Raw genomic sequence first — 19,140 nt, 5'->3', positions numbered from 1 at the left:
GCACTTTGACAATTATTTGTAACTGCAGTCCTACTGCAAACATTTGCTAAAGCGCATTGAAAGTGCATTATCCAGCGTTTTTGAAAGCAGCAAGTGTGTTTTTGTCCCTTAAGCACTGCTGTTTGATGTGTTCTGAGGCCATGTGCAAACTGCTTCGAGAGGGATCTTTGCTGGTTTCCCCTTTGTTCATCCTCCTGTGCAACCCCTACAGCTGTTCTCAAAGTTTGGTGATTATGGTGCAAGGGGCTACAGAGGAAATGGGAAGTTGCCAGAAAAATCTCCTGAACTGCCATTCTTGTGTGACTTTGTGGACAACTGAAATAAAAAAAAATTGCAGAAGTGTGGGAATCTACTGATTTTCCTCCTTCCCTCTGCATCCCTGTCATCATATCCCACACTGATCTTTGACGGTGAGGAATAGGGCAAAGGTATTCTGAAAAAAGAGGATGCCACAGGTCCTTGCAAAGGATGCCACAGGTCACTCACCATAGTTTGGATTCAGTCCACTATATATTCCATCATATTTTGAATGTTGATTATGAAACAGAAAATAAAATTTAGCAGTTTATAATGTGCAATTCCTTTATGTTTCTTGGGAGCACCCAAACAACTGCTGCTATTATTACATATCACCATGAATGCAAATTACACTTTACAGAGTGATATCAGAAGTGAACTAGGATCTTAAGGAGATCACAGTCTAATTTCTGACAGAAGGGATGGGGAGAAGGAGAGAAGCAATGATTAAAAAGTAGCAGAGCATGGGGAAGAATGGGAGAACATATTAGGATGAATGGGAGGTTAGAGATGGAAGATCAAGCCAGAGGCTTCACAGGGCAAAGGGCTCTCTTTCCCTCACTCTTGCTTACATGAACTGCCTTACATGGCAGTCTTCTCCCTGAAACCCAGCACTAGGCATCTGCTTATTTCTGGCATCACAGATTATTACTGGTAATGCACCAGCAATGGCAAACTTTCCATAGAGTGTCTAATGAAATAGTAAACACTCTGATTTTACTATTCTGGAAGGGTATGCATGAACAGTGAAAAGCTAGTCATATTTGGTCAGTGCCTGTCATTCTGTCCTTCCACTCTATCTTATATAGAAATTCAGGACACATTTTAAAAGATTCCCTCATCATCAGTCATCAAATCTCTTTCAGGTTATGATTAATATTTGAACTCAATATACAGATATGTGGATGAATTCATTATTAGGGAGAAATAAGCTTCATGCTGCCAATGGATCTTCAAATCATGCATAATGCAATGGAATCTAATAATAATAGTAATATTAAGTTAGAAGGATGCAGTTCTCTTCATCAGATACATACTTTCAGTCATTATTGTTCTTGACCAAGCCTTGCAGATTTCCATACAAATTAACTTGACAAGTGGTTGAACAGCATATTGCATAAAGAAATTGTCAGTTTTTTCCATAAACTTGCATGGTATAAAGTACTTCATAGCTGACCAGTTGTATGGTTGGTAAAATAAATTTTTTTAATATGTCTTGGAACTATAATTGCTCAAAATGTTATTTTAAAATAGATCCTTAGACCATTCATTGTTTTCCAGAGTCTTTATTGTTTATGTTTTTAACACAACTCTGTAACTTATTTGCAGTTTTTCCTTAGAGATACATATCTGAAATCTTGAAATGCCTAGATGAGATGCATTTTCTGGTACCCTGGTATAACTTGCCTTTCCCCAAATACATAGTCATCCCAAAGTATTGCTTTTGAGGTGGAAAAATGGTTCCATTGCTTTCAGAAAAATTTCCAGACTGCACAGATTTTACCCATGTGAGTCAGCATGCTAGACTAGATGAAACACTGGTCTGAACCAATAGGGCTCATATTATATTTTTGGTCTTAAATACCATCTTGATAATTTCTGTTTTCCTTATCCACATTGGGTAATAAATGTATCATTATAGTATTCCTTGATCTTTCTCCTACATTTGGAACCAGTCATTAGAATTCCCTTCCTTATCTATTTATTATTGGAGCCAGGATTTATAGGAAATTTTGGGGAAATATTTATTGACTAAGCAACTAAAGTTAGATCACAAAACCAATGGCAACTGTGCAGTGATGTCATCAGCTTGATTTGCTAATAGTTCTTCATGCCACAAAATGCAGTACTCCATCCATCAACTGCATAAACTGATATCCAATGGCAAAACGAGTAATTAAACCTGTTTTCTCTTTGATTTTATAGCCTGCACCTGCAGTGGACATGCAAATATTTGTCACATGCAAACAGGAAAATGCTTCTGTACAACTAAAGGGATCAAAGGAGACCAGTGTCAACTGTGAGTACAAAAATAGATCCTCATTTTATTTAAAATTAAGTTCAAAGTTAATTGTGATTTCAGTAAAAATTCATTTTTTCTTGAATGTGACTGCTGTTGAGGTTTCACAGTGATTCAGCCTACCCTGTATCCCTCACATTCCTTCAGATAAATCCTATTTATTACATTTTTTGTAAAAAAAAACCTGTGGTAAATGCTAATAAAGAAGTATAGATGTTTTAAAATATTGTCTGGTAAGTATTTGACTGGATAATTAATTATTCTGCTTTGTTTGTTCGAAAAAGAACCCAAATCAATTGATCAACGGTTTAAATTGTTCTTGGTGATTATATTTTCAGAATATTGGAAATATTTTTCGATAGAGAATTTTTTGCTATAAAAATGAAAACGAAAAATTAGTGCTTAGTGTTTTGTATAGGTTCTTTATAGTTGAAATTCAGTTACTGACATACTTTGAAAGTTGAAGAGAAGCCAAAATAATGTTTAGTTATTGTTCAAATGCATGTGACAGAGGGTTTTTTTGTTTGTTTGTTTGTTTCTGGAGGAACAGCTATAATTAGGCAAGAGATTTATATCCAGTGAGGTCAGAATTTATAAAATAATATACATATTAGTGTGATCATAACCCAAACTGCAGAGACTGTCAGACTGAGTGACAGAATGGGGATGGTTATATAGAACCGTATCACCAAGCTAAGAGGCCCCTGAGCAGAAGATGGTAAAATTTTAGAGTGTTTATGAAGCTTGTTTTACCATGTTATTTAAAAGGCAAGGATTTTTTTTTTTTTGCTTTTTGTACCTCTCCAAGGTGCTGACATTTATGTTCATTCCTGGTGTATTAGTAACTAGGGCTGTGCAACTGGAAGTAGCAAGACCAAAATCCACATCCCTCCTGGCTAAGCCATTTTGGGATTGGGGTTGTTGGTTTTTTTTTTTTTATCTACCTGGATAGAGCTAAATTTCTGAAGCCAAAAAGTGTTTAGACTTTGTCAGCGTTCAGCTATTCCCACAGGTCAGCCAGCAGACCTGACTGCAGGGGTTGGCTCAGCTGGCCTGCAACAAGGGTGGTGCAGCGAGGAGAGCTGTGAACAAGGGTCAGTTTGGGGGTATCTTTCAGGTTTGGCTTTAAAATACCTGAAAAATATTTGAAAAATCCAGCTGGGGAGTTTGACTTTTTTCAAACATTTCCAGTTTTTTTCCCCCCAAAAAATCTGTGGCTCTAGCTGTTAACCTGCCAGACAGGACTCATTCTTGCTGGCAACCATGAATCACCTCAGTGACCTCTGGATTTTTTTTCTGAGGCACACGGATGTAGGTAAGGGTTTTTTTCCCCCAGGTTTAACCCCCCATCACATGTCCGAAGCTTTGCCCCCCGTTTGTGTTTTTTTTTGTATTTTAAAGTGTTTTTTCGGTTTTTGGCCTGCAGGGTTTTTAGGCTAGCAGCACCACAATTTCAGAATTTTTGGGGAGACTCTCCTAATGATACCACCCAAGTTTGGTGAGGTTTGGTTTAGGGGGTCCAAAGTTATGGACTCCATCTCCCATTGTTTCCAATGGGAGCTAATGGGAGATGGGGGCTACACCTTTGAGGGTTCATAACTTTGGACCCCCTGAACCAAACTTTACCAAACCTGGGTGGTATCATTAGGAGAGTCTCATAAGGATAACCTGAAAGTTTGGTGCTGCTAGCTTAACAATTACACCCCTGACACCAGGCACCCCCCCCAAATTTCCCCAGATTCTCCTTTTAAATCCACCCCCTGGAGACCCCAGATTCTCCCTTTAAGGTGGATTTAAAAGGAGAATCCGTGCTCCCTAGTTTAAACACCATTGAAAGTGATGCTGTTTGTGGGTGGATTCCAGCATCACAGCGGCTGCCCATGGGGGTTGGGCAGGCGCTAAACTCACATTTTGCACCAGACTCCATTTTCCCTAGCTATGTGTCTGCCCAGAGGGGAGGGCAGAAGGGACTGCCGGCTGCTGGCTGGGAGCCCAGTCGGTGGTGTGTGTGTGTGGTGGGCGGGGTAGGGGAGTCTGCCGTTGCTGGCCTTGGAGAACTGCTTTTATAAGCACTGAGGCTGGGGGCGGGGCTTGGGGAGGTGTGCCCATGCCCCCAGGGGTGGGTGGGGGCATGGCCTCTCCCCCCAAACCCACCCCATAAAAATCTATACCCACGTCCCTGTTTCTGCCACCTGGGTTTCGTTGAGTCATAACTGAACATTTAGGACTTCCTGAAATAAACATTAAAGTATATAATTTTGGAAGTCAGTGCGACTACTTGAGAGTAATGATAAGCATTTGAAATATTGCAGTGCATAGCAGACTTTATGATGATCAACACTTGAAATCTTTAGTAGGGAGCTCATCTCTACTTCATCACTTCACTGTGGGCTTGGCATAAATTAGCTTTCTGGAAGAAAATTCTGGTCTTTTCCTAAGTGCTCTTTTTCCTAAGTGCACTTTTTACATTGCTACAAGAGCTAACCTCAGTGTATAGGTCTACAAGGAGTTGTAGTGAAGATAATTTGACTCTTCCTAATAAGTTATTTATTTCTTTTTAAATTTAAACAGTTTTTCTCTGCACTGTACAAACAATGAAAAATACACAGCAGAAAAATTTGTTTCTTTTTGATGGCATTTAAAAATGATAATTTAAATTTTTAAACAGCACCAGATTATGTGTTCTATCAGTAATGTTGCTTACTAGTACAAAGAAAAAAATAAAAATCATACAAAAATAAAACAAAGCCTATTTGTGTTTCTGTGTGTGTGTGTGTGGGGGGGGGTGTTTGTTCTTCTGCTATCAAGTAATAGTAATCCAGTGATTAATTTTTTTAAAGGACAAATTTTTATTTTCTCCTACCACCTAATGAACTTATGTGCATGTACATACAAAGTAATACGTGAGCCTGAATTGCTCCTTTTACATTCCTAGACAGAAAATTCTTTGTTCTATTCTAAATATAGACAACCATTGTCAGTATTATAAAGTGGAACGCTGATTGAATGTGACTTACAGAATGTGACTTACAGAAAACTTACTAAATCCTTAGGTATACTTTTCCAGAAATGGCTGAGGCTTGGAAATCTGGATTCGGGTTCACTCGGAGAAATGCTTTCCCTCATGTCCATTTTTGGTAAACATTCTTAGTTTTGTACAAGTGGCACTTTCCATTCCAATGTATGTTGAATCAATGGACACTGGGGGAAAGGGCAGGAGAGAAGGGGGTGTTGTTTTTAATCCATAGGTTCATTGAACATCTATAGTAGGTCCTCAACCGTGAATGAAAAAAATTGATTGAATCTCAAGGAGTAATGAGAGGTCAGATCTCAATTAGGATTCATTGAGGAGTCTTCAGTTCCTATGTAGCCCTATGCTTAGTAGGATTCTATAGTTCCTATAACCAAATACCTAATAGGATATCAAGGACAGGCTCCCCTCTTGCAACTTATTCTTAAATTTGGAGAGATAAGAGGAAAGGTACGTTGTAGTGGAGAAGTTTGCTTTTAATGGATTCCTACACTGACTTCCAAACTTCGGCACTTTGCTTTGAATAATTTCTATATATGGAAGCTGCTTCTGTTGAATATCTGCCCTGCAGCTGATTAAAGCTAAATTTTATCTCGACAAGATCTTTTTAGGCCCCTTCCACACATGCAGAATATTACACTTACAGTCCACTTTCACAATTATTTGCAAGTGGATTTTGCTTGCTGCACAGTAAAATCCAGCTGGAAAGTGCATTGAAAGTGGATTAAAAGTGTATTGTTCTGCATGTGCGGAAAGGGCTTTAGTGTGACAGATCTGGAAGACTTTTCATTATTGTTCTATTTTTTTTAGTTTGCATTTTTAGCAATGTTCAAAGATTCAAATTAGATTTTTGTAAAAGGACCTATAAAATATAATTTTTATTGTAAACATACTTCTGAATAAAAATGTGTAGAAAGCATAGAGATGTTTGGTAAGATTTAATATGTGTGGTAGAGCTTTCCCCTTTAGAATCTAATTAACTCTTTCTTTGCCCCCTACCCCAGCACAATATTTATTTTTTTATTCTGGTTCTTATGCCCAGGCAAGTCTGCATGGAGTTTCTGCCTTAATGACAAGGCAAGTAATACCATTAATGGGCTGACAGTCCAAATGAGAGTTTTTATTTGTATGTGCTTTTCCAAAGGCACATCACGTACCAAGTTCCTGTCGAAAATTATTGAAGAGCTATGAATCGTTTTTTTCAGTGTTGGTAAATTATGTGTGTTATGTTCTCCTGTTCGGGACCAAAAGCTCTATGCAATGCATGCTCAGACACTGGTATGCTGCAGCTCTGGATATAAATTGTTTTTCCACTTGTTGGGCAGGCCATTGTGCAGTCTCAGCAGCAAGCCTATAAATCTGTGATTACTAAAGTAAGGATTTCCATGAAAATTTCAAACTTTAGCTGTTCACTCTGTAAGTTAGATTTATATTCCTGTCAAGAATCCTATTGATTACAAAGTCATAGCTGCAGTGCAGAGCATTGCTCCTCCCACCCTCACCCTTCCTTACTGTTCATAGTGTGGAGTGAATGCCATGACCTTGGAGCACAGGCTTTTTAGAAATCATGGGGACTGTATAAAACAAATTATTTCATGTAGCAGAAGCTGTAGAAATCCAGGGAGAAAAAGGCAGACATTTCTTTTAGTGTAGCCGTGCTAGCCTTTCAAAGGCAACCTATTTTTCTTTTCTTGTTCAAATACTGAGTAAATTTACTTCAGAGTTGAGTATTACTACAGAGCATTTTTAACTACCGTATAAACTCGCGTATAAGCCGAATTTTTCAGCCTTTTTTAAGGCTGAAAAATGCCCCCCTCGGCTTATACGCGGGTCACCCCCTCCCCCCCGCACAGAGCCACAGCGCTTACCTATGAGTGGTGAAGCCTCGTCCCCCTCACTAACTCATGCTTTCTTTCTTGCAGGCTCAAAGTTTAAGGCGTTATTTCAGGGAAGCTGCCGGGAAGCTGCCTCTTGAGGCAGCCTGTCTATGGTTTTCTTAAAAGGGCAATGCTGTAGCATTGCCCTTTTAAGAAAACGATAGACAGGCTGCCTGGAGAGGCAGCTTCCCTGCAGACTTAGAGCTTAGAAAGCTGGCAGCTTCCCCGAAACAACACCTTAAACTTTGAGCCTGCAAGAAAGAAAGCATGAGTTAGTGAGGGGGAGGAGGCATTCTTGGCTTCCCTTTCTCCTGCTTTCAGCCACTTTCCCTCTCCCCAGACCCGTGCGCACTGCCTTGCCCCTCCTTAAAAAGCCCCCCAAAGGCTTATGGGGCGCTCCTTTCCTCCAGCTGTGGCTCCTTTGCCGGCTCAGCACCCTGCCTCCTGATGGATCTTTCCTACCCTCGGCTTATACGCGAGTCAATAAAATTTCCCAGTTTTTTGAGGTACAATTGGGTGCCTCGGCTTATATGCGGGTTGGCCTTATACACGAGTATATACGGTATTAATTGTTTTCTAGTACACAGTATTTTTAAATGGTCAAGGCAGATTACATTTAGCCACAGTTCCAACTATTTTACATCAGTTGGACTAAAGGCTGATTTAAACATTACAAGTTCCCTGTGAATACATCTGACAAGTGTTACTGCCTCGTGGCACTCTATGAGGGAACCATAGCATTTCTGAACCACTTTACCATATTGTTGGAGCTAAACAGGTGAAGTGACTCCATATTATTGCCAGAAGTTCCTCTGTGAGAAGTACCTGCATTCAGAAGCATTCTTCTGCACTATTAAATTGGGGCTTGTAATATTTGAACCATCTCTTATTTCTAGTCAATTAGCTTAAGATTAGATTGAAGATTCTGCATTTGGAGGAAATGAATAATATCTACTCACTAAGATTGGTTTTAGATGCTGTTGGGAGGGGCTGAGTAAGCACCGAAGGAAGTTATGCATTAAGTCTCTTACCATTGTTGTGCTGTGAATCTGAACAGAGAGAATAATACAAGCCACTTCTGCATCTACAGCTTGCATAGTCTCTCTTAGCAACTTTGGTGCAGCTGTGGTATGGTAAGGGCTTGTTCAGCATCTCATAGGAATGCCTAATGATGCGTCTGTTTTAATTCAGTATCAGTGAGTATGCATGCTGTCATTATATTGGGAAAGTTTTAGTGTACATACTTTAGTGTACATACTTGTGTGTTCAGCAATTCCCAGAAACAAAATTATTTGACATTAGCAGTACAATACGCTGTAGGGTAAGAAATACAGTGGGTCTAGATAAGGCAGGGGATGAGGGCAGGTAGGGGCCAGAAGGGCTTGCTAGGTGGGGGGTGGGGAGGATGAGGGGGTTTTTTTGAATGTCCAAGTACAAACCCTCCACCACTAACCTCCAATGAGTCCTTCTCCCTTATTGGTGGAGGGTTCGTTGTTGGACATTCCATCCTCTAGCGCTTTATTATTGGTAAGATATGCATATACTAATTGGCTGGGCAAGTGTGATTCAGGAAAGCAATTCAGAAACACTGTACCTGTAGGATTTATTCCAGAATAAAACTATGAAAACTAAAATAAGATATATTGTATTGAATGGCTAAATAAGATATAGTAACCTGTACCCAACCACTTTCCAAAAACTTAAGTTTTCTTAAGAAAGATTTGAGATTTCTACTGTTTTCCTCCTCCCGCTGCAGACTCCCACTACACTCATTCCGAGGGTCTGCTGACCCCTGGGAAGAACATTTTAAAAGAACTAGCAGAAACTGTTGCCCACTTTTAAGAACTTAAAGACACTTCGGTTTCTTAATTGTTTTGTTAGGTATGGGCCAGTATTCTGATGCAAATGTAATTAAACATCTTCTGTATCCTTACCAATGCAGTGAAAAGAAAATTCCTATTAAAATCCTACAAAAAGATTGTTACCCTCTCTTCTTCTTTATACTTGTGTAGAAGAAGATACCAGTCTATAGCATGTAGCATTAGGTCTATAGCATGTAGAGCTGTATTTCATGTAATACTAGACCAGGTTCACCATGTTACTGATTTGGTGATAAGTTATCCAGGTTTAAAAAGTGAATTTGATACCTTGTTATCTCTTTTTCCCTGTTAAAGTTCATGTTCCTTTTGCTTGGGGGGATGAGTGGCACTACATGGCATTTATTTCACAATAATATTTTAAAATCACTTCCTCTATCAAGGAAAGATATAGAATGAAAGAGATACATAACCTGGTGATTAACAAAATTGCTGTTCCAGCCAAGCAGCATTTCCTGTCAGAAAATGGGGGAAAATATCATTAGAGTGCTGGAGTGCTATTAAATAGTATATTTTAAATATTATGATTGGTTCTTTTTGAAGACTTACCTTTTGGACCATTAGTGTCTTAAAACTTGCTCTCTTAAAGTCAATTTCTTTCATTACATTACACACTTATGACTTTTTTGGTTCATTGGCTTCCTAAAAGAAGAGTGAAACATGAGGAATTCTGTATCAACCTCCAGCCCATTGCACAGATTTTCACTGTTTAGATCAGTGGTTCTCAACCTTCCTAATGCCGCGACTCTTTAATACAGTTCCTCATGTTGTGGTGACCCCCAACCCTAACATTTATCCATTTTACAGATGGAGAACACTGCAGAACAGATGCAGAGAGTCTTAGGCGACCCCTGTGAAAGGGTCATTCAACCCCCAAAGGGATCCCGACCCACAGGTTGAGAACCACTGGTTTAGATAGTTACAATATGTGTGCTGTTTCCTACCCACATGGGTTACAATTTTAAACATGTGTACTAGAGAAAATTAATAACAGTGGATTCAAAATGTATTTCTTTCACACATTTTTAACTGTCTTTCCTCAACGGACCTTAAGGAGTGTACATCATTATCCTCTTCTCCATTTTGTTCCACAAAAACCCTGTGAAGTCGATTAAGATTTAAATTGGCTGGCCGAAGGACACCTAGCAAGTTGCAGTGAGTTGGGATTTGTTCCTTGATTTCCCAGAACCTAGTCTAACACTCTAGCCCAGGGGTAGGGAACCTGCGGCTCTCCAGATGTTCAGGAACTACATTTCCCATCAGCCTCTGTCAGCATGGCCAATTGGCCATGCTGGTAGGGGCTGATGGGAATTGTAGTTCCTGAACATCTGGAGAGCCGCAGGTTCCCTACCCCTGCTCTAGCCAATATGCTTCACTGGCAAACCCCTAACTAGAATACCACACTAGCAAAAGAAGTATGTCAGTCTATATACAAGACCCATTTAACAAGTTTTCCCAGTGTTTTCCCATATTTTTCTTATTTTCTGATTTTTTAAAAAAATCCCTTTTTTTCAACCCTTTGTAGAATTTTTCTCCACTGCAAGATTCGGTTTTCCTTCCCCATTTAAAGCATGTCTTGTGTGTTTATTTTGTCAGCCACAGGTCATCAAATACAATAATCATAAACCATAAAGCCTCGCACAATATGCCAAATTAAATTAGGAACCGAGAATGAAGTACCACATGTAGAGTTGCAGCACTACTTACAATCCCTGTTACAGTGTGACTCTAAGCTACTCCGACTGCCCTCTTCCTTCTTACTTTTGCAGATAAGAACATAAAAATGGCAACATTTTTTCTGATCTCTGGGAATACGCCAACCATGAGAAAACTGACTTTTTCTTCATCATTGCCATTCAGTTCCTTTAAGATCTTGTTAAGATATTTAGCCCTTATATAATTGTAGAAGGGCATCTCAAAATGTAGTGAGGGAGGTCCTCAATCTGACCTAAAGCACATTTACACAACCATAGTTCTTTCGGGGTTTTATTATATCTCCCCAAGATAAAGTCAGTTGGAAAAGACTGAAATCTTAAGCTGGTAAAGGCCTTTCGGAAGTTAGCATCTGTAAGATTTGTTAAATATTGAGCAATGATTTTTTTTTTCACTGTTGAATACCAAGGGGAGCATTTTGAATTTGCAGCACTCTTTGTGTCTTGGAAGACATCTTTGTTAAGAAACCATGAACTGATTTGTTTCGACCCTCAGGACTTTATAAACTCTTAGGATGTTATTTCATACTGTTGTAAAATAAGGGTCAACAAATTTTCCCATTTATTTGACCTTATTTTAATCTCATAACATAGGCTATCTAAGTTGTTACTATTTAAATGCACAATCCTTTTGTAGTATAGTAGCAGCTTAAGGTGGATTCCTGTTTTAATAGCTGGAATATCAACTTCCAAACATAACAAAGGGGCGGTAATGGCTTGAGGCAAGCTTAAGGTTTTCTTAAGAAATGTGTTTTGAATAATTTCAATTTAATCAATGGCCTTATCATACCACCCCCCAGAATTCAGCACCATATAGTAGCTGTGCAAGAACCTTGCTCTGAAAGATCTTTAATATTGGGGCAAGCCCTCAAACACACACACACACACACACCAGATAAGGATTGAGCTTTAAGGATAACCCCCCCCCCAAAAGAGCAGCGAGTGGCAGTTGATTCAAATTGGTTGAGTGAATAAACAGAATCCCCACCCCTCAACAGCCTGAGGTAAACACACAGCCAACAACAAAGGAGACAGCAAGGGTTGGAGTAATTGTCTGCCATATCTACTCATTGCCAGGCAATCACCCACACACTCATCTGTCCTTCCCAAGCCAGGCTGTAGCTGCAACTGTGCAGGTTGCACATGTGTTCTCTTCATCATCACGGCTGGCCTCTACCAGGGCCAGGGCTTTCACGGCCCTGGCCCCTGCCTGGTGGAATGCTCTCCCTCCAGCTGTCTGGGCCCTGCGGGACCTAAATGAGTTCCGCAGGGCCTGTAAGACTGAGCTATTCCGCCGGGCCTTTGGGGAGGCCGGCTGCTGATTATGCTTGTTAACAGCTTGGACCCGCTGTTCCCCCTCTCAGAGGAGTTTAAATGGTCATACACCATCTGTATTTTAAATGGTTAAGAACTTAAGCGCTGCATTTTAATATTTAATATTTAATATTGTATTTTATCCTTCCACTTGTTTGTATTAATGTTGTAAACCGCCCTGAGCCCCTCGGGGGAGGGCGGTATATAAGTGGAACAAATAATAATAACAACAACAACAACAACAACAACAACAACAACAACAATGTTCAATCAGTTCAGCAATAGCTGCCTTGAAGGATGGAAGCTGGGAGTTTTAGCATGGCAGGCTGTGTTAGGAATTGACTGTGCAACAAATTCAAAGCCCTTACCTCTCCTCAAGGTCAGCCACTCATGTAGCTACCCAGATGAAACCCAGGAAGTTGGGGGACTTTCATGTCCCACAGACCTTCCTTTTTCCCTTCCCACACGCCACAAAGGTTTGGTCCTTGGGTGGTTGTGCCTTGAACCTGGCAGGGAGCTTTCCACCTGTCTAAAGGCAGTGGGTCATCAAGAGTTAAGGCTACTAGCATACACAATCTACTGGGCAGGTGCCATACACCAAGCCCTGCTCCTCTTCTTGCAGTTTCACTTCTCCTGCCCTCCTTACTCTTGAATGCTGCTGCTATCTCTTTTTCTCCAATTTATCCTGTTTTTATAACCCCTTCTTGCAAACCTGCAAATGTTTCTTCTTTCTCTGAACACTGTCTCTTGGTCAATAGCATTCCATCAAGTATCTCTTAAAGGAACAAAACTTTTTTCTTCAGGTGTTTGGGAACCCTGTTGCTGGAATGAATATGTGTGTATGGGGATGGAGATGGGAAGCAAAATCATAGTTTTCCTAGGGCACCAAAACCTCTTGAGCCAGCCCTAGTTGTAGGATTCTTGAGCTTCTTGGAAGAAGGGACAGATAAAAAGGGGTGTGTGAGAGGGTCATCTTTGACTTTTGGTCAGAGCCACAGAATCACCAATATCACCACTATGAGGAGCACAAAAGGAAAGCATAGCAAGAAAGAGCTCTGATTCTAGATATCTATTTTCACTAGTGGCCCAGTTCTTGTTTTAGACTGGGAATTAGCGGCACCAGTGTTGCATTTAGTTTTGATACTTTGCCTTTTTAAGATATTAGACTTCACATGCTAACTTTTTGCAGGTGTAAACATTATCACTGTCATGTATTTGGGTACAGACTATGATGTCACTCAGTGAATGCTTACTGGGATTACAAAATATAAATGGTGGAAAACAAAATTCTTACTTGCTTTGTAATCATAGCTTTTGCAAATCAAATGTTATTCTTTTTCAGTAGTAGTTATAAGGGCTTTGGGCTCATGCAAATATGATATGGTGAAAATGAGTATTCTCACTGTATCATACAAAAGGGTTACCTCTGATATCCTACCTGCTGAACCATTTGATATTTAACCAGTGGGAAGGCCACCCAAAAGTAATTCTAGAGTCAGGAGAGGTCTTGTTGCAGGTCACATGTATAGTGACTTCCATCATGGTTCAGGCACAGAAAATTGCTCCTATTCAATCTCTTCTTAATCTATTTAATGTCTGGAAAGTGTTCTAGAAATTATTGTCTTTTTCCTTAGCAATGTTTACAGCTTTTCCCTTCCTCTTCAGTAGCTTTTGTTTATGCAAGATAGATTGCTTTTTATTAATAGAACTATTAAGTCTCAGACAATTAAAATGAGTAGCTATGCGTCTGTCATGTAGCTTTTATTTGGCAATTTATCATGAAAAAATTCTCATTCAGGTTCATTTCAAAAGGATGTTGAATAATCAGTGTAATGGTTTGCATTTTCTTGTCTGCATTCCATACATGACCTCTTTTCTCTAGCTTTTTGCCGTAAATGTAGAACATTATGCAGTTAGAATAAGAACCCAGGCTATATGTAACACAGTGATCAGAAATCTGAATTGCCTTTTTGGTGAGTGAAAAGTTGCTCATTACATAATTAATAACATCCTAGAAACGTCTTAAAGTACAATTATATCAATGGGAAACAGTATGTATATCCAAAAGTTAAAAGTTTTGTAGGGGAATGTTATATGAACTAACATTTGTTTGTAGCATTTGGCACTAGTATCTGCCCACTCCTGGTGCAGTCTAGTCCAATGTGTGGGTGGGAATGTGCAAGTGTATATTATATTAGCATGGAATGCTGTATATTAGCATGGAAACCAACATACAGATGGAGGATAGTGTCCAGTTTTCAGGTTGCTTTTGAATCTGATCCCAAGCAACCAACTTGAGATGCTTTGCTTTTTTACTCAAATGGCATGTGCATTGAAAGTTGTGAGGAAAAAGACCAAACTGGCAAGAAAAACAGATGTGATGTTGGGTATTGCATTTTTTTAAAAAAACATTGGCAGTAGTCCGATGCCGACAGATCTGTGTCCATGACCAAACAGCTTCCAGTAATGAGATTGCTCCAAGTATACAAAGCTTTTTAGACATCTTAAGAGAGACCTTTTCTCATGATGAAAATAGGTTCCCTATGCCACATATCCCACCTGTTGTCAAACTACCTGTTGCAGGATAGGATATGTGGAAGAAGAAATTTGAAAGCAGTGGGGTGTTATGTGGTTTCCGGGCTGTATGACCGTGTTCTAGTAGCATTTTCTCCTGACGTTTTGCCTGCATCTGTGGCTGGAATCTTCAGAGGATCTGAAGCGATGGTTGGAAAACTGCTGACCTGAGATGATTTAACTAGGCATTCTACTGATCTGGGTCCAGATGATCTAATATAGAATCTGATGAGGTTTATTGGGAGCATTGGTGTTCCCCCAACTGATAAATTATTTAATGGAGAAATCACAATTGCAAACCTGTGATTAATTTTAGAGGCATTTTTGAGTAAAAGTAGGTAGATTTTTTTTCTAGAAGATGTAAATCTGCTGTATGCTAGGCTGTATTGCAACCTGTTCACAATGAAAATTTTGTACATTAGGTATTATGTAGCAGGTGGAGGTTCATTCCTGTTCATTGTGACTTGTAGAAAAGAGTGTGGGCACAGTTAAGAAAATGTAGGGGGAAGGTAGTGAGGACAAATTGTATCCTGTGTGTTCATCCTGGGAGGTTGTACTGTGTTTTTCTTTTCTCAGGTTTTAAAGATCTTAGTAAACACATGAAGTTAGTACTTACTTTAGAATTTTAGCCAGAACATTTCAGGACAATGGAAAATAATGTTTTGTATCCATGTGTGTATATTTGTGGACATAAGAATTTCTTGTCGAAGACTTTCACAGCCGGATTCAACTGGTTGTTGTGGGTTTTTCAGACTTCTCTCTGTGCTACACCTCTGAAGATGCCAGCCACAGATGCAGGTGAAACGTTAGGAACAAGATCTACCAGACCAGGACAAGCAGCCCCCGGAAAACCCACAACAACCAATGAGAATTTCTGTCTGTCGAGTAACTTGACTACCACCCTCCTGCTACAACCCAAATTTCCCACTCTGCTATTCCCTTAGAAAAATGCTAATTGAATCTCTTAAATTTTAAAAGTAAGCAATAATGTAAATTTAATTTTGGAATTAGTTTCTCTCTTTTAAAAAATGTTGTGTGGGCATGTGCTCAGTCACCTGTAGGGTTTTCAAAGTAAGAGACATTCAGAGGTGCTTTGCTGTTGCCTGCCTTCACATGGGCTGAAAGAGTTCTGAGAGAACTGTGATTGGCTCAATGTTACACAGCAGGCCTAATGTGAAGGATTGGGGAAATCAAACCCAGTTCAGATTAGAGCCTGCTGCTCATAACCACTAAAACATGCTGGTTCTCATTTATGCTTAACAACGTTGTATAAAGTTATGCTTTATGAAAGCATATTTAGCTTGGGCATGAAAATACTCTACATTGTTCTTTTTCCCCTTTTCCCTTTGGCTTTTTGTATGCCTGTTTATGATGAAAGCAAGTGCACTGATGCAGATCAATGGGATTTGAACAGTGCAAAATAAAACCTGCTGTAAAGTTTTCAGTGTTTATGCGTCACTTCTTTATGTAATGATCCATCATAATATTTGTTTGGTTTTCAATCAAAGTTAGGCTCGATCAATACACACACTTTATTGTTGCTTCCTTTGTTCAAATAAAGGGAGAAAACAAGTTGCTCTGAAGAAAGGCTGTGAAAAACAGGCTTCTGTTTGACCTGTTCTGTTTGATTATTCCCATGTATTTCTATGAGAGAATATGATTCAGTATTTAAAGACGTTACCTATAAAAATTAAGCAATATAAGAAATCCCCTTGCAGTGCAATCATTCATTGAGCTGTTAGACTGCTGTTACAAACAATTAAAGAAGACAACGTATTGTCAAAGGCTTTCATGACTGAATTCAGCTGGTTGTTGTGGGTTTTCCGGGCTGCGTGGCTGGGGTCTGGTAGATCTTCTTCCTAACATTTCACCTGCATCTGTGGCTGGCATCTTCAGAGGTGTATCACAGAGAGAAGTCTGTTACATACTGTGTCCAGAGTGTTACACAATATGTAACAGACTTCTCTCTGTGATACCAGACCACAGCCACGCAGCCTGGAAAACCCACAACAACCTGTAAAGAAGACATGTTTTTATTTTTGTAAATGGCCATTTGAAGTAATTAGAATATTTAAAGTATTGTTTTATTCATATTATGGTTTTGACCACCCAAAAGGCTACTCCAGGGAACATGGTACCTGTGTTCTTAAAAGCACATGGGATGGTAGCTACAGTGAGGGGGGACTCAGAAGAGAGCAAGCTGAAAATCTGGTAAGATCCAATCCAAAGCAAATTATATTATTTAGCTTTTAATTATTAAAATGGCTATTTTTGTAATTTTACACACATATGCACGTGTATATAAACATATACAATGGATTTGGTTCCCAGAGTCTTATTTTGATGTCCATTAGTCTCTGCCGGCTTATGTTAGACATCATACATATACAGTACGATGAAGAAAAGGAACTTATTTCTATAAAACAGTTAAACAAGCCAGTTAGGTTGGCACTGGGGATGGTGATCCATATTTATTAAAAAGCTTCCTGGTGTAGCAAAGATTGCTTTTTTCTTCTTATGGCCTCTACTGGATGTAATATGCATCCACCTACTGCTATTTTCCATTTTTTTCTGTCTTGGGCAGTACTGTGAAGTGTGAATAAAGAAGAAACGTTTTAGCAGTAGTATTTATTTTTATGCGTGGAGAGCAAGATTTGCCTTTCATGTTACATTTCCATCTTGTTGCCCACTGTCATTGATGCCAATTGCTCCAGTGGAATGGAATGGAACTTTAATTTGTATGCCGCCTTCCTCCGAAAGGCTCAGGGCGGTGCACAGCAAAATATATCTCAATAACATAACATATAACAGCAATATCAAACAGTATTTCAAGTAACAAATATCAATAATGCAATACAGTTGCATCCTGTAATTCCAACAGGCAAAATCACACCAACTAGCTAGCTTTGATCCCCCCCCCCCCGGCCACCATATGATGGATAGCCAGGATCAGTGGAGGTCAACTCCTCTATCGCTGCTATTATATGACGAAATCAAGCCTGGGATAGCCACACTTGTTTCAGTAAAACCTGGGTTCTTTCTTCCAATAACTCCAAACCAGCTGAGTTCTCAAGGATTTTATTGTGAAAATTCAAAACAAAGAAATAAAAATAAACTTCAGTTACAGTGATTTCTCAGCTAAGCAAATTCTTGTTGTTCTTATTTAGACCCCAAGCCAAGAGAGATTCTTCTCAGGGCTAGGTCCATGAGGGAATGCCCCTTTTCCTTTGTCTTTTCCCCTCAGGAAAACTCCCCTCCTTGCCATGCAGCACTCCAACCCTTTGAAGAGCCCATTTGTCTCCTATGTGTTGGTAAATTTCCATAGCCTTTCCGGTTTCTCTCTCCGGAGATCAAAGCTAGCTGTCATGTTGGTGTGATTTTGCCTGTTGGAATTACAGGATGCAACTGCATTACACAAACCATTATCAATATAACACTACATGGCAGCTAGCTCACAATATACATGGCAGCAATAAACATAATACCATAATATCATAATCACAAAAACCATGAGTAGAAAATCATAGTAACACCATAACATTATACAACAATATTAAATATTGCAAAACATAACATTATAAACAGCAGTGAACATGACATTATAAACAGCAAGTCCACAATACAGCATCATCAACTCTAATCAAAATTCAACCAAACTACATATATAATTGATGATAAATAACATTAATAAACCACGATGCTCATCAAATGTATAACAAGGATTTTATGTATAGGAACTACTGTAATTGGGTACTGATGGTTAGCAGTGTGGTTTCACTTCATGGCAAATTTTTAAAAAGGAGAGAGAACAAACTTTTCTTTGTTATCCCATTCCGATTTGGCTGGGTTTTATAATGCTATCAACATTGTCCTTGCTTTTATTTATCTGAGTAATGCTTACTTGAGCCTTGAAATCCTTTCATTCTGCCAATGTTTTCATTTGATTCAACTCTTTTATCCTGTTTAACTATCTGAATTAAATGTTCCTTTTGCATTCTATTTCTTCCCTACACTTCACAATGATTAGGTTGGCATTAATTTATGTAGCTGCCAATGAAATAGTATAAATTAGACTCCCACTATGCAAATGAGACAGAAAGAAGAAAAGCTTAATCAAAATCACAGACCAAGGCTGTGGTGAGCTGTGGGTAGAATTCAGCCCTTTCCAATAACTTCCTTCCTTGGCCATTATTCTCTACCTTCCTTTCTAGTTACTTCTACTAGCTATGAGAGCATGACCAACCTTTGCGCTTGCAACAGAGGCAGGGGGCAGGGAGGTGCACGTTGCACCGGGCATGTGCCTGGGGGGGGGGGAGAAATTGCTTCCCCGCATCCCCACAGCGCCCCCCCCTTAGTGAAACAGTGCAGGCTGGAGAAGCGGCCTGTTCCCTTCAGGCTGAAAACAGCCTGGTGGAAACTACACTTCCCAGGACACCTT

General features: G+C 39.5%; 1 protein-coding gene across 1 annotated transcript in view; it reads left to right on the top strand.

Moving 5' to 3' along the window:
* The window catches only part of ATRNL1 (attractin like 1), a 575,975-nt gene that overhangs the window by 135,770 nt on the left and 421,065 nt on the right, over nt 1-19,140 (top strand). Inside the window, exon 19 of the mRNA XM_048507055.1 lies at nt 2,224-2,317. Coding sequence (XP_048363012.1) covers nt 2,224-2,317 — 94 coding nt within the window. The remainder of the gene's footprint in view (nt 1-2,223; nt 2,318-19,140) is intronic.

This window comes from Sphaerodactylus townsendi, linkage group LG08, assembly GCF_021028975.2.
Source record: "Sphaerodactylus townsendi isolate TG3544 linkage group LG08, MPM_Stown_v2.3, whole genome shotgun sequence".
NCBI classification, from domain to species: Eukaryota; Metazoa; Chordata; class Lepidosauria; order Squamata; family Sphaerodactylidae; genus Sphaerodactylus; species Sphaerodactylus townsendi.
This window is presented reverse-complemented; position numbering and strand designations above follow the sequence as displayed.